We start from the raw sequence: 16,034 nt of genomic DNA on the forward strand, positions 1-16,034 counted from the left end.
TTGATTCCTTTTTCACTGGTCTCCTAATGCTATATTTGTATCTCTTTTATGGGACTTTCCAGCCTGTAATATAGGTTACTCATTTATAAATTTAACATTACAAGCTTCTTGAGATCACCAGGTGTATCTTCCTTATTTCATCCTCCCCCCATGGTGTCTAGTAAATTACTTTATAGTAGGTACTATATAAGCACTTTTTTGAATTACATTGAAATTACATGTATGTATGAATGTATCAATGATATGATACTTTTAAAACTACAAATTTACACGGCTCTGTTTTATTCTGTTCTCTAAACAATTTCTTCATAATTTCAGAAAAGCGTGAATGCTTCAAATTATGGCTTATCACCTGATCGGCAATTTGCATATCTAGAAAGTGATTATTCAAAGGTACTTTTTTAATTGACTATTTAATTTCAGTGTATCTGATTATATCGCCTACTAATCCACAGATGGGTTTATGAAAGTAAAAGGAAACAAGAATCTGTCTTTACCTCTAAATATTCAAGAAGTTAATGTAGATTCTAGATGAGCCCAAGAAGCATAATTGAAACATATATAAATAATTTAAAGGTTGGCTTCCTTGTCTGGTCATCATCACGTAGTAGAAACTACTTTTCACTGGGGGTAGAAAACTTCACTTGGGAGCACTGATATTCACAAGAAAAGGGAGAATTATCATTGTATTCCTAAAGCTATTTGACATCGTAAACCATTAATTAATTCTCACATATTTTAACCTCATAAAAAGTTGTTATTACTGGAAATGGAAAACTCAAAGAGTAGCATATTTTAACTCACTTGCTCAAACAAGATACAGTCAGTGGTAGAGCCAGGGTTTAAATTTCTGTCTTCTAAAGCCTAGCTTAGAAGTATTCCCGCCAAACCACACCACTGTTTTATTTATTTCCCCTCCCAGAATGAAGTTGTAGAGGGAAGCTAATCATCTTATTTTTTCTACTTATACCGGCAAAAGGAGAAAATAGTTTACTATCAAATTAAGCTTCTAATTATTACTTTCAGATCAAGAGCCTTTCATTTTAGCTACTATTTTTCATACTCTATTTGAAATGCAAAGTGCCCTGATATGCACAGTGAAAGACCAGCCTCACCCCTCCCTGGCTGTACTGTCAGAGGACTATCTTTCAGCACACAGGTGGGCACCAGGTTTTGGTCACCAGCAATCTTCAGAAGGACGTGTTTCACCCTAAAGGCCCTTTTATGTCAAGAATCTGAAAGCCTATTAAGAAAGCCAGAATCCAAAATAATACTTGGATCGTTTACTAATCACAACATAAATACACTTAAAAAAAAATAGCTTTTTTTAAAGAAAGAATTATAAGCTAAACATCTATTTATTTTTTCAATTTCTATTATTAAAAAACTATACCAATTACAGAAAGATGAGCATTTTTGCAACAAAAAGAAATGTCAAATGAAATCTTTGTGCCCAACTTTAAAGGATAGTATTATAATAAAACACCCAGGTGCAGCGTACCCTATGGATCACAGAAGCCATGGTGGTTTTACTTCAATCGAGGTAGAGCATAAAGGGAAATTTCCTAGGGTGGACCGTGTCAAAGAAAAGCTTTTCGCATGAGGTAATGTCTTTGGATATGCTTCTTAGGGAGTGACGGTGGAATCACTGCTGAGAGTTGTTCTGGAACTTGGACAAACAGCACAGAGGGCCACAGTAAAACTCTTCCAATGACGGCTCATTTGGAATTGAAACATCTTCCTGGAGCCTGTGAACATGGTTCTTTTATATTTCTAAAGTTGTGATGGATGATGTTAATATTTATATATTATAGATAATGTTTATTTTAAATCATAATCTGTCACTGCCTCTCTTCTTCCTGACAGCTTTGGAGATACTCTTACACGGCAACGTACCATATCTATGACCTTAGAAATGGGTAAAACTTTATGTTTATTTATTCATGCTACTTAAAATTAATATCTAGACTTTTTCATTCCAGATTCTGATCTGAGATTAAGACTACATTATTTTGTTACTGATTTAGTTTCTTATTTCTTAACTCAAGAAATTCAAGGAAGTACTTAGATGGTAACTCACCTTTTCATAGTTGACTAATATTTTATATTTTTATATCCAACATAGGTTTTCTTTTCCTACTTTTGAACACAAAAATTATAAATATGCTATTTATGGAGATGATATATATGCATACACATATATGCAGATATATGTAAGTATATATAAAATCTCCATAAATAGCATATATGTGCATATATGTATATGCATATATACGATCTCCATAAATAGATGGAGATTTTATATATATATATGTACACACACACATATATATATAAGAAATATATAAGTCCATAAATAGAAGTAGGAAAAAGTAGGAAAAGAAAAACTATGTATACATATATACACACACATATATATAAAAGTATAAAAACATGCATGAGAGTGGCACCCTGTTTTTAGGAGAGTGGCTACCTCTTCGGAAGTAAGCAGAAGGAATGGAGATGCAACATTATAGTTGTATTGAACATATTACCCACTAGTTAATTATTTTTGTGTGGCAAAATATTAACATCTCTTTAATTTAAGTGGTAGGTTAGTTGTCATCTATAATATTACTTCATCTGTATGTTTTAATTCTTGAAATATTTACAACTGAAAAAAAAATTAAAAGAATATGCAAGTAGGTGAAGGATTGATGGAAACAATTCCTAGTTGAAAGAATACTATGTAAATGCCCAAACGGAAGTGTCTTCGTGGAGAGTTCAGGTAATTCAAAGTAGGTCAGTTTAGTTGAAACTGGAGGAGGGGTGCTCTGATTGGTAGAAGGTGGAGTATGGTTGGGCAAGAGTTGAGGCCAGGAAGCAAAGGCCAAATAATAATGACGAAACCATTGAAAAGAATTTAAATCTCCTTTTTTTCCGGATAGCAATAGGGAGTCACTGAAGGGTTTTAAATGGGAAATGACATGATCACAGATTTGCAGTTTAGAACAATCGCTCTGCCTAAGTTTGGACAATTATTGGTTTAGTTACTCATCTTAATGTGATATCCTCTTTGCCATTATATTAAACAAAAAAATAATTATATGGCTTGAGGAGGTATTGAAAAATCTTCTGGTCTATTTCCCCCTTTGTTTAGCAGGAGCACAAAACATCAAAAAAAAAATTATCTATTTCTTTTAAATGTTCAGAAAAAAGAATAACCCTGATCTCTTTTAATTATCCAATTAAGAAATAGGAACTGCTTCTTGGAGTGGAATATAAATTCTGCTAATACATTCTGAGTCTGTTCTTTGTGACCACATACTCATCCAAATCATGAAGTATTTTTTGAGCACCTGGTGGCACAGTGGTTACTCATTCAGCCGCTAACCAAAAGGTCTGCAATTCGAATCCACCAGCCACGCCTTGGAAACCCTTTGGGGCAGTTCTAATCAGTCCTATAGGGTCGCTATGAGTTGGAATGAACTCAGCCACAAGGGGTTTGGTTTGGTTTGTTTTGTATTATGCGTAAGGCATATATGGGGAGTACAAACGAGATCAAAGCCCCAACCTTACCCTCAAAAAATATTTAGATTAGTGAGGTGGCACCTTAGTCTTTCAGTACAATTTCTTAAGGCTTGAATCATTTCCTTTTTTCTCTTTCCATCATTTTGAAATTCTCCCTGTATAACCTAAGTTGAGGCTCACCAAAGTGAACAACATTCCAAAAGATCAATACTTGAGGTGTAAAAGACGTACACTAAGATTTTCAGCTTCGCGCTGTCTTCATGATTGCGTAGACGATTCCACGGCATAAGGAAAACTAAGGCAGTGTTACAAAGTCTAAGGAAACGTTAGAACTGACATAGGCAGAATGGTGAAGCAGGTGGAGAACAAACATCTTCTCTTCTGGACCACTCCTTTGCCTGTGACCTTGTATCTCTTTCACAATGCTGCAGACCTCCCGGGGCCTGGTACTCAGATACTCTCCTCTGGTGACCACGGCGCTCTCTGCAGTACCAATGGTCTCCCCCAAGGGGCAGCACTCTTTCCCCGATCAAAATTGATCTGTCCTGTGCCATGTTCCCGCAGCGATCTCTAGGCCTCATGCTACATGACCTAATAGGCAAAATCCTAGTAATGTGTTTCAGATTCTAGTAAGGTCTTCTCAGGTGCCTCAAACTAAAAGAAATGGGGAAGACAGAAATGTCGGGCACATGTTAGGTCCAGTTAGATTATTTTGAGGCAAGTGAGTCTTTCTTGAGGCTCCTCAAATTATACCTTGGAAGTTCCTCTTGCTTTGCTTCCCCCACAAAGCCAGTCTTGATGAAACCATTAATACAATCTTCAAGGCGAAAAAAGTCAAAACTTAAGCACGACATCCTATGATTCTCTAACACATAAAAATCTGAACACATTCTTGCTGAAGAGCTACAAAAGCTCCACGGTACAAGTCAGTCAGTTGAGTATTTGCAGGACGGCTTTAAAACATCAAAGTGAGATTTTTGGCCAATAGGATATTCGAAATTTCCCCATGGCTGGAGGACTATGCAAGCATAAGGCATACTGCCCAGTATACGATCTGTTTTTCAGTTTAGCTTGAGATCAGATGTTCCTTTCCTTTTCTGATTTCAAGTCAGATCCCTGGGGAGATTGTCAAATGGCATCTTAGTTTTAAAAATTTGAAATGCATATGCATTCACAGAGATGGGGGTTGGAAATGAGAATGTGGAAGTGTACATATTAAATTTCAGTACAATTATAGAATTTCCAGAGCTACAAAGCACTTTGCCGGCCATCTCAGTCTGGTGTGTGCAAATTTTACAGTCTCAGGGGTTAAAGGACTTAAGTTTAATTAGGAATTTACCAAGAACTAGCAATTTGACCTTAAGAAGTCATATTCTCTCTCTAGACCTCAAGTTTGTTTCTGTACGATGAGGGGATACTATTAGATAATCTCTAGAAATCTTCCCACTATAAAAAACAAACAAACCCACTGTCATGAAGTTGGTTCCAACTGACAGGGACCCTATAGGACAGAGTAGAACTGCCCTGCAGGGTCTCCAAGGAGCAGACAGTAGATTTGAACTGCCAACCTTTTGTTTAGTAGCCTGAGCTCTTAACCACTGTGCCAGCAGGGCTCCTACGCTGTTAGGTGCGGTTGAGTAGCTTCCGACTCATAGCCACCCTACAGGACAGAGTAGAACTGTCCTATAGGGTTTCTAAGGAGTGACTGGTGGATTTGAGCTGCAGATATTTTGGTTGGCAGCCAAGCTCTTAACCACTATGCCACCAGGGCTCCTATGACAGTCTATAAATCCTAATTCAAGCACCTCACTATAAAGGTCAGGAAACTGAAACCCAGAAAAGTTCAGTGACTTGTCCAAAGTCATTTAAGGAACTAGTGGAAAGGCTGTGACCAACATCAATGTCTCCAGCCCCCAAATCAAAAACCAAACCTGTTGCCATCGAGTCGATTCTGACTCACAGCGACCCTATAGGACAGAGTAGAAGAAGTGCCCCATAGAGTTTCCAAGGAGCGCCTGGTCGATTCGAACTGCTGACCTTTTGGTTAGCATATGACCACCAGGGTTTCCTGTCTCCAGATCCACATTCCTACATTTTTCCCATTATGTTTGTAGAAGCAGAGGGGATGATCCTTCATTTTTATTATTTTCTCTGTTTACACAGACTTTTTTTTTTTTTTTTTTGCATTGAACAGCAATTTCTTTCTTTCTTTTTTTCTAGAGAGTTTGTAAGAGGCAATGAGCTTCCTCGTCCAATTCAGTATTTGTGCTGGTCACCTGTTGGGAGTAAATTAGTAAGTGTTTAAATTACAGAAATGTTTAATAATTTAAATAAAAGAGCCATTTGCTTTTGGCCTTTGTTAAATTTCCCTCCCTGAAAGAAAAAAAAAATGCATTCATGACTATTTTAGTGGTTAAAAATGGAAAGAGTTTTGATAAATTGAAACCCATCTGAGAATTCCGCAAAATCTCGAGCTCATGGATAGATTTCTTTAAATATCGCAGTCAAAAACTTTATCCTTATACTCAGCCAGAATGCCTTGTGCCAGAAAGCTCAGGAAAAATATGGTTTTCACAAGTTTCCCAGACTAGCTTCAGACAACATGAAATTTTGTCCAAGTGCTTATTTAAGGACTCTAAATAAAGATTAGATGTAGTCGGCTATTAATATTCAGGAATTTATTTGACTTTCTGTCAATATATATAATGATTCATTTGGTTAATAAAACAACTAATGTAATAGCAGAGTTTATTTTTTATTTGTATAGACCTTAAAAATCATAATTGATTTTATTGTGGCTTGGATTTTTTCTTTTGCCTATTAAAATTATATTTTGTGAATCTTTTTGCATCGGGATCACCAGTCTTTGTAAAGGTATTTGGTGAATAATTAACATAAATATACAACCTTCATTGTATTGCTCATGGAATTGCTCGATAATGAACTCACCACCACTTCCAGGCATATGTCTATCAAAATAATATCTATTTGATACAAAGACCAGGACACCCACCTTTTCAAATCACATATAATGGAAGAGAAAATAAAATATTTAATGGAATCCCAGACTGGGTTTATGAAGGTAAGCTATATTCTTTTCCTATTAGTGCTATTTTAGGCTTTCATTTAAAAATAATTTCATACATTTAGTAGGATTCAGCTAGGTGGCATATTATTTAGACAAGTGCTATCATTTCTGAAAGCCGTGCTCAGGTTACGAACAGGACCTGCATATTCTAAAAAAAAACATAATCTTGCTATCAGAAGACTGTAGAATTTATTTGCATAAACACTATAGATAACATGGTAGTAATAATTTATATTCCAGGAAGTATATGGTCCTTAGGTCCTGTATTAGTACATTTTCTCAGTTTTTTTTTTTTTTTAATGACAAACTAATCATTTGTCTATATTATTTTGTGGAAAAAGCTGTCTTATTTTTTGATACTCATGAATTCTTTCCTCAATCCAGGGCATGTATTTATAATTAAAATATTAATAATAAAATAGATTGAAAAAAAAGTAAAAATAATAATTTCATGCTGTCAAGGGCTTAACTGGATTTTAAAAGGCCTTTTAGTTCTCACTTTTGTATTAAAAAATACAGCTAACCTAACTTGGTTATTTTCAACCTTGGTTAAAAAGAATAACTCCCAGAAGAGAAATTCAAATATCAATGTCTATGTCACTCTGTAGAATAAATTGTTTTTGCTAGTTTAGGTGACTATAAAAAAAGAGAAGCTGCCCTCAAAGGAAAAGTTATGATTGCTGTGATGTTTAATATTTAAAAATTGCATTTCTCATTAGTGTCAATTCCTAACAGAGTAATTGATGTTTGATATGAGATATAAGTTTAAACTATCCTCTTTGACCCAAATTATTTATTTTTAAATAAATAAATTGGAGCATATGCCACAGTCACATTAAATAAATTATTCTAACCAATAAATAGATATCTCAAAGTGCTCACAATAATTTAAAAATAAAATATAATTGTAATTAATATGCTAATACTTATTTTTCAGAGGAAATGCTTGCTGCAAAATATGCTCTCTGGTGGTCTCCTAATGGAAAATTTTTAGCCTATGCAGAATTTAATGATACAGATATACCAGTTATTGCCTATTCCTATTATGGAGATGAACAGTATCCTAGAACAATAAATATTCCATATCCAAAGGTATGTTGAATACTTTTAGCAGATGCTTTTATTTCCCTAGTGTCAAAATGAGCAACCATTACAATGAATAAAGGCGGGATCAACAAGTTTGGAGAGCTTCTTATCCTTGTGTATTGTAAGGCAAACATTGTACTGTGCTCTATTATTTATATAGACATCTGTTGCTTTGGACATCTGGTTATACTGGATGAAGTAGAAGTCTTTGCAAAATCCATTGCAGAATCTTTGAAGAACATATGGTCTAGATCATGAAGGAAAAACAAGCTTAACTTAATTTTAATTTTTTTCATACTTCATGCACCAAATTCAGGGTAAAGTCTATTTTGCAGTTCCCTCTTGAATTCTCATGTAAATGTGAACTAGAATGGGAAGCAAAAATATTGAACTTGGTCTTCCTGTCAGGTAGACTCAGACAGGAGTTACAGTCTTTTCTGGACATACAAGGCAGGTAAACTCTGTGACCCTCAGCGTCTTCCTTCGGGGAAATTAGACATGGTGTGAACCCAAAGTTCTTTGCACATCTAACATTCTAGAGTTCTCGGTAAACATACTTTTCAATCAGTCACATGTCTGGAGAAAGACTTGTATGTGCAATAGGAGAATGGCCAGGTCACAGTGGAGAAGCATCGTAGAATCATTTCTTAGACGAGAAATTTGAAAGAGGGGTATCAGAGCATGAGTTCTCCTCTTGCACAAGGAGATGTTAGAATGTGATCCTTTGTTCTTTAGTCTCTATTGTTTTTACTTGTCAAGGGGAACACTGCCATGGATGGATCCAGTGAATCCCTATATGTGACAACAATGGGATAAGTGTGGCATACACGTGAGTGGATTCTGAGGCAAGCCAAAGTGACCATAGCAACAAAAGTAGAAGTTACAGATAGTCTAATATTTACATTGAGATTATTGGTGTTTCAATGGTAGAATTCTCGCCTTCCATGTGGGAGACCTGGGTCTGGTGCCTGACTAACGCACTTCGTGCACAATCACCACCGTCTGTCACTGGAGGCTGAGTGTTGCTATGATGCTGAAGAGGTTTCAGTGGAGCTTCCAGACTAAGAACAACTAGGAAGAAAGACCTGGTGCTCTACTTCTGAAAATCAGCCAATGGAAACCCCGTGGGTCACAATGATCCTATCTGCAATTGATCATAGGATGTGACAGGACTGTGCATGTGTTCATCATGAGTCAGGGCCAACTCAATGGCAGCTAACAACAACAACAACAATATATATGTTAAAAGTCATTTAAGAAAAGGCAACGGATAGATGAGTGTTTAGATAAGTGGTCTCTCAATGGCTGTGTAGAAAGTCTGAAAGGAGACGTGTGATATTTGGGACCCAAGATGTAGAACTTGATCTTTGGGGGGATCAGTGTGAACAGGAAAAGATGAGAAAAGCCAGACCTGAAGAGTGACTGACACTGATAGGGAAGTTGGGGCCCAAATTTTGCTTGTTTCTTTGCAAACTAAATTTGCTGAGAGAAATGTCTGGCATTGTAGGATGACTCCAAAGAACTACAGAAGGCCCAGCTAGACCTGGATGTGAAAAAGGGAGGTCCTAAGAGAGACTAGAGACTGGACAATTCTTTAGATGAATATGAACAACATTGAGTCATTTAAGACTATGTACCTAAACTTTGTGGATTTATACTTTATTACATGTGTAAGATTCTCTTCTTCTGTAGTAGAAGAGAAACTGTCTGGGCATGAGTTGTACTGTCATGTAAATTTCAGGAAACAAGAAAGCTGTAAATCCCATGGACACCTTATTTGAAATTTCTCCAATCTTTTGGGTATGGTAGCAATAGTAATGTAACCAGCTAGGAGATTGTTCACTGATTGTCCTTGACCAAATGATAGGACAAAAGCATCTATTCCTCTTTCTACTCTCTTCCCAAAGCAAATCCCCATCTGCACTCCCATTAGCACACGGTGAAAGGATTATTATCATAATTACCCTAATAATAATAATAATGGGACAGATCTCCCTTGGAAATCAGAAAAGAGCAATATTGATCACAGAACTATATTTTTATATCCAAAATATTTTTCCCTATCAATCAAAGCTCTCCCATTAAACATTTAAAATATGCGTCTTCACTCTGGTTGATGTAATATTTGTAATTGCCCCTGCATGTTATGGATAGAATGTTTTCAAAAGTAACGTGGTTGACATTACTAGCTTAGAAAATATGCCTAAATTCCTAAAAAGGAGCCCTGGTGGCACAACGGTTAAGCACTTAGCTGCTTACCAAAAGGTGGGCAGTTTCAACTCACCAGTGGCTTCGAGGGAGAAAGAGCTGGTGATCTGCTCCAGTAAAGATTATAGCCTACGAAACCCTATGAGGTCGTTCTACTCTGTCCTATACAGTAGGTCTTAGTCAGAATCAACTCTTCAGCACACAACAACATCAAATTCCTGAAGTATCTTTAAAATGTTGGTGGTAATTGGAATTTCACGAGTTTATATATTTCCGTTTTCTTGGCAGGCTGGGGCAAAGAACCCTGTAGTTCGGATATTTATTATCGATACCACGTACCCTGGACATGTAGGTCCCAGAGAAGTGCCAGTTCCAGCAATGATAGCCTCAAGGTAAATTAATCTCAGATTCCCACCCGCCCCCCACCCCCGCCTCCCACCAAAGTGAATTTAATACACTTTGAAATTTCTTAATCAGGGATTACACTACTTTTCTACTGAGTTTATAATGTGCATGCTATAAGTAAACAGATAAAATCATGCAAAGTTAAATACATACAACTTTGAAAATCACAAATAAGTTTCTTAAAATGGTGGTTAGAAATTACTCATTTCACATATATAAAGGTGACCTCAGTCGAAATAATACTTTCCTCAGATATGCAAATGTAAACCTGGGACTGGCAGGAAGATAGTAAAATTTATACTTGTCCTCAGCCTGACTTCTTTCAAGCCTGGCCTGTTTTCTCTCAGACCCACGGTTGTGGATACACGCTTATCATGTGTGCATATAAACAAGAGAAGATCATCTAATCCTCTACAAATATTAGCATTTTTCACTGCGACGCAGTCTATTCTCAATTATCTGATTGTTAAAATTACCTGTTTTCTAATTAACTGTAGACAGACAGTGACCTGAAACATTGTCACTTCCCCAGCATGGTGCCCTACTTAGGCTTTGTCTGATGAATCCTTGTGACAGCAACCTTCCAGCTACAACACCAGTTTTCTGTGGCCATTCCGATTGACATGGATAAAGGGGAGGGATTCCCTTAACTCTGCCTGTGTGCCTCCTTAGCACTTCCCAACCCTTAGCAGCCCAAAAAGTCCCTGGGCTGTAAGAACAGTTTATGAGCGCTCAGCTGCTAATCCAAAGTTTGGAAGTTTGAGTCCACCCAGAGGCACCTCAAAAGAAAGGCCTGGAGATCTACCTCCAAACCATTGAAAATCCTATGGAGTACAGTTCTACTTTGACACACATGGGGTCACCATGGATCAGAGTCGACTCCACAGCAACTGGGTTTAGCAGCCCAAGGCTCGTCTTCTTTTCTCCTGCCTCATGGAGAGTGAGCCTCATGGAGAAAAAGGAAAAGACTCCATCCTAGTCCCCTGGTAGGCCTGGTCAAGGTGAATCCATTCTTGGATAATCAAAAATGATTGTGATTTTAAAAAATTGTCTGTTACTCCCCACCCCAATCTAGTTGATGAAAACTTGACTGAATACAACACTAAAGAAAAAAAAAAAAAGAGTGTCGTTCTCCTTAGGAGACAAATAGAATGGTGGAAAGAACATGAGAGAAGCAGTCAAGAGGCTTGTTTGAGCATCTATAAAGTACTAGCAACATGATAGTAATTAAAAACAAACAAACCTGTTGCAGTTGAGTCGATTCTGACTCATAGCGACTCTATAAGACAAAGTAGAACTGCCCCCATAGGGTTCCAAGAAGCAGCTGGTGGATTTGAACCACTGACCTTTTGGTTAGCAGCTGAATGCTTAACCACTGCACCATCAGGGCTCCTGCACCATGATAACCTTTTTTTGAGTATCCACTTTGTAGCAGGCGTAGTTCTTATGCACTTACCTTGGCACATTAGCTAATCTTTACAGCAATGCTTGAAACTGGTAATATTGTTAGTTCCATTTGATATAGAAGGAGGTATAGATTGGTTAAGTAACTGGCCCTACATCACATAACTAGTTGTAGATAAAGCCAGGGTTTGACTCTGAAACCCCTTCCAGCTCTGTGGGTTCTTTTACATTGATATCCAAAATTCTGATTCATTTACGTTGGTGTTCTCTATATACAAGTTCATCCTTGGAGCCAAGCAATCATTGCTGCCATTCATTGACACCTAGTATGTGCCAAACACTATTTGAGCTATTTCCTATATATCATCTCTAATTATGACACTAACCCCAATTTGAACACCTGCCCATGGTCACAGCTGAAACCTAGCTTCAAACACAAACCTGCCTGGAGAGAAAGTTGGTCTTTCCACTATACTGGGCTGTCTCTCAACTAATTAAAAAGTGAAAAATTGAATTTACCTACGCAAAATAGCCAATTTAACGCTTTTTTTCTTTACAGATTGACCAGTAGCTTTGGCCTTACGTCTTAAATTCTTTTCTAAGACATAAAATTCCGAAGTGGGGAGAAAACTCAAGTATGAAATAATTTCATTAGATGAATGAACTCTTTTATAGGTATTTTTTTAATTCAGCAGATATATTTAAACTCTCTAGAAAAGGAAAGCCTTGCCTTCTTCATCTACTGAACAAATAATATACATTCTTTAGAAAGCAAAATTAGAAAATTATTTGAATATGATGTTGGCTTGTGATTGTGACTGTCTGTTTTGATTTATTTGCAGTGATTATTATTTCAGTTGGCTCACGTGGGTTACTGATGACCGAGTATGTTTGCAGTGGTTAAAAAGAGTCCAGAATGTGTCAGTATTGTCTATATGTGATTTTAGGGAACACTGGCAGATATGGGACTGTCCAAAGGTAGGTATATTAAAATCACAGATGTGTGCTTCTGAAGATGAAAGTACAATTATGGAGACTTATTTATAGCTAACAGTTTGTATTATAAACCAGAATTACTGTTCTCAATTCCTAAATGCTTTGCAAAAAAGCCCTCTCTATTCATGGATCCATTATCTTTATCAGATAAGTAGTATACTCCTTGTTTTTTTGAGCGACTTTAGCCTAGAACCTGAATAGAGAAAAATAATGAAGCAATGTGACACTGAGAGAATCAGGCATCTGATTCTCAATGAGGATTGAAACCCATCCTTTTGAGATTATAAAATTGGCAGTAAAAAAACAAAGAAGAAGAAGAATGAAAATGAGAAGATAGACTGGTCTATTAGGGAAATAGCTATGTTCTATACAAAAGAACCAAAGAAGAAATTAAAATGGGTTACATTCTATTCAAGTCAAAATTGAAAAAAGAAAAATTCCAAAAAAGGTGGATATAATCTAAAGAAAGTCAAATATTCCCATTCTAAAATCAAAAGTGGACAACAGACAACATGACATACCAGATCAAACGATCTTGTTCTCTTAAGAGACTATACTAATTTGGGGAGGGGAGAGCTTGAAATTAGGCAGGAATTTATTGTCGAGTTTTAATTGTTTCTGTTGCTCAAATCCAACATAATCTGTTGAATTAATGAGTCAGAGAATGACTTCACCAGTCTACAAGCTTTAAAATAAGTCTGTTCATAAGTACTCATATTAGAGACTAAGAAATACAAAATGTTTTCTTTAAATAGGAAACTTGATGGGTACATTTCATGAGGCTTCTAATTATGAAGAAATGTTTCATTAACCCAAACATAGAATAAGCCTATTTTATAAAGTAGGGGGAAAAAAAAAAAAGCACAGAGCAATCAAAGTATATCACTAAATTCCATCTAGAAATTAGGACATTATGTTTTGCAGGGAAAAAGTCATCTGAATCTGTTTGGAAATATATCAGGACTATAATAGTCAACATAGCTCAGGCTAAAAATATTTTCTAAATCACTACTGTGTCTGTAAGAGGCTTGACTAATTTTGATGAGATATGCTAGAAACTTATTTTTATCTTATTTATATCTTGGTATACAAAGCAGGAAGATTTTGGCTTTAACTCAGTATCATAGGCAGAAAAAGATAGACTAATCTTGCTTATGCTGGCTAATTAGAAACCATTGATCCGATTAGTCAGCTTTGGGTGAATGGATCTTTTACTTTCTCATTGAATCTGAGTATTGGGAACTATTGCTTTAATTTTATTAGTTTGAAAACTGTAAGATTGATCATTTAGACACAATTTTTTTGCTCCTAAAACTAGGCAGTTAAACACTGTGATTTCTTTGGAATTTGAAATTCTAATTTATCAAAATCTGAGACAACTTGAATCCAAACTGACAGAACATTTAAGATGCTCATTCAATGAACTATGGAATTCCTTGGAATATAAATTTTAGTTTATGGCAATAAAAAAAAAAAGCATTAAATTTAGAATACCAGGTTTGGATAACCTAGGATTTCTAAATGATCTCTGTTTCAAGACAAATAATCTAATAAATCCATGGGACACATTTCAGATTTAAGAACAATTCAGTGTTGAATTTTTGAGCCACCACACTAATGATTGGCACATGTTCATATGTTTTGAAAACAAATAGTATTTAAGGTAAAGTGACCTAGCAACACCTCGCTCGCATTTGGAGTCATATACAAAATAAAAGAGGCAAAGACAACTTGCAATAGTTACTTGTAAAATAGCTATATTAGTGATATTTATTAAGAAATTGGTAGTCCTGGGAAGAAAAATAATTCACATCATTCTTCTTCCTCTGAAAAGGGATTTAAGATTAATTTTATTTTTATGGCTAAAAATACTGTATAAAAAAAGTTTCACTATTTTTTTTACAAATCTTGTGTTGTTCACTCTAAGGCATTGGCTTATGCCTGGAAGGAGAAAGTTCAAACTGTACTTAAAATCTATTATTCCTTTGCCTTTTGTGATAGCATACTCTCTCATGGTTTCCCTTCTGTTTCACTGACTGATCTTTTTCTTTCCAGCTTTTCTTCTCACTTCTCTAGACATCTTAGTATTACCCAAATTAATTTATTTGCAAGGCAGGCTAACTGCTATAACAATAACAAAAACCTCCAATAGTTAATTGAGTTAATAGAGTAGAAATTCATTACATAGTCATGTAACCATCCAGTAGTGTGCCCAGGTAAGTGGAGTATGGTGGGGGGGAGGCATGGTAACTCAGGCTGATGGCATTTCTGCCATCTTCATCCAGTGGCTTTCAAGGCTATCCCAAGGTTATTCAAACCTGAGCGTCAACATCCAGCTGGGGACTGGAAAAAGTAATGGAGGGTTCTATATAAGAGGTTTTTTAGCCTAGGCCTAGAAGTAGAACTTGTCACTTCTGCTCATGCTCTATTGGCTGGAATTTATCACATAACCACAACAAACTGGAAGGGGGATTAGAAAATGTAGTCTAGCTGTGGCCCTAGGAAGAAAAGAAAATGGCTTGCTGATGATATTGCAGTCTCTGTCACAATGCTGTCCTTACTTGCTTTGAGTGATTTTTGTCTGCACCAGAGGTTCATGTTACCCCTTGCCAGTAACTCTGAAATTTGTTTCTGAGGGTTGGAACTTTTAACTCTCTCTGACTCTTATCTGCTTTACTACATCCTCACTACCACTACTTTAATTTTGGTCTGTATGATTCTTCTTACAAACATTACAATAGCTTTCCAATTTGTCTCTTTGCTTCCTTCCATCTTGCCCACTTCTGATCCATTCTCTTTATTATGTTCTTAATTATATACTCTGAATTGTGAATTCAAAATCCTTCAAAGGCTTTACCTACAAGAGAAGTCCAGTCTTCTTAGGATGGCATAGCAGTTTCTCCAAGATCTTTCTGGGACTTCATCTTCTAACTCTTCCCCATAGTCACCCTTCACTTCAGCCATATTGAACCACTTGTGGTTTTCTAAGCTGCCCTGGCCTCTATGCTGTTAATTCTATAAGGAATGCAATTCCTTCTCTAATTATCAGTCCTTTTAGGCTTAGTAAATATTAGTTAAATAAATGATCAATTGTATTATGCTGAAATAAATACCACAATAAAATTCAGTGCTAATTTAAAATTTTCCAGCTATTTAATAGGACTGAGAAAAGAAAGAACTTAATCTGAACTGCACTGTAAAATTCTTTTTTACCTATAACACACTTGTCCCTAATAGATGTAATAATTGCAAGTCACCTCATGGAAGGCCAGAATCATTATTAGATTAGCTATGTGTACAAAGGAAACCCTGGTGGCATAGTGGTTAAGTGCTACAG

The 16,034-nt window shown here is 36.2% G+C and overlaps 1 protein-coding gene across 1 annotated transcript in view; it reads left to right on the forward strand.

The window, feature by feature from the left end:
• Positions 1-16,034, forward strand: part of FAP (fibroblast activation protein alpha) — a 91,859-nt gene that overhangs the window by 31,763 nt on the left and 44,062 nt on the right. The window contains exons 5-11 of the mRNA XM_003405998.4: positions 319-393; positions 1,867-1,919; positions 5,731-5,803; positions 6,472-6,592; positions 7,536-7,690; positions 10,181-10,284; positions 12,544-12,679. Coding sequence (XP_003406046.2) covers positions 319-393; positions 1,867-1,919; positions 5,731-5,803; positions 6,472-6,592; positions 7,536-7,690; positions 10,181-10,284; positions 12,544-12,679 — 717 coding nt within the window. The remainder of the gene's footprint in view (positions 1-318; positions 394-1,866; positions 1,920-5,730; positions 5,804-6,471; positions 6,593-7,535; positions 7,691-10,180; positions 10,285-12,543; positions 12,680-16,034) is intronic.

Source organism: Loxodonta africana, chromosome 6, assembly GCF_030014295.1.
Source record: "Loxodonta africana isolate mLoxAfr1 chromosome 6, mLoxAfr1.hap2, whole genome shotgun sequence".
NCBI lineage: Eukaryota > Metazoa > Chordata > Mammalia > Proboscidea > Elephantidae > Loxodonta > Loxodonta africana.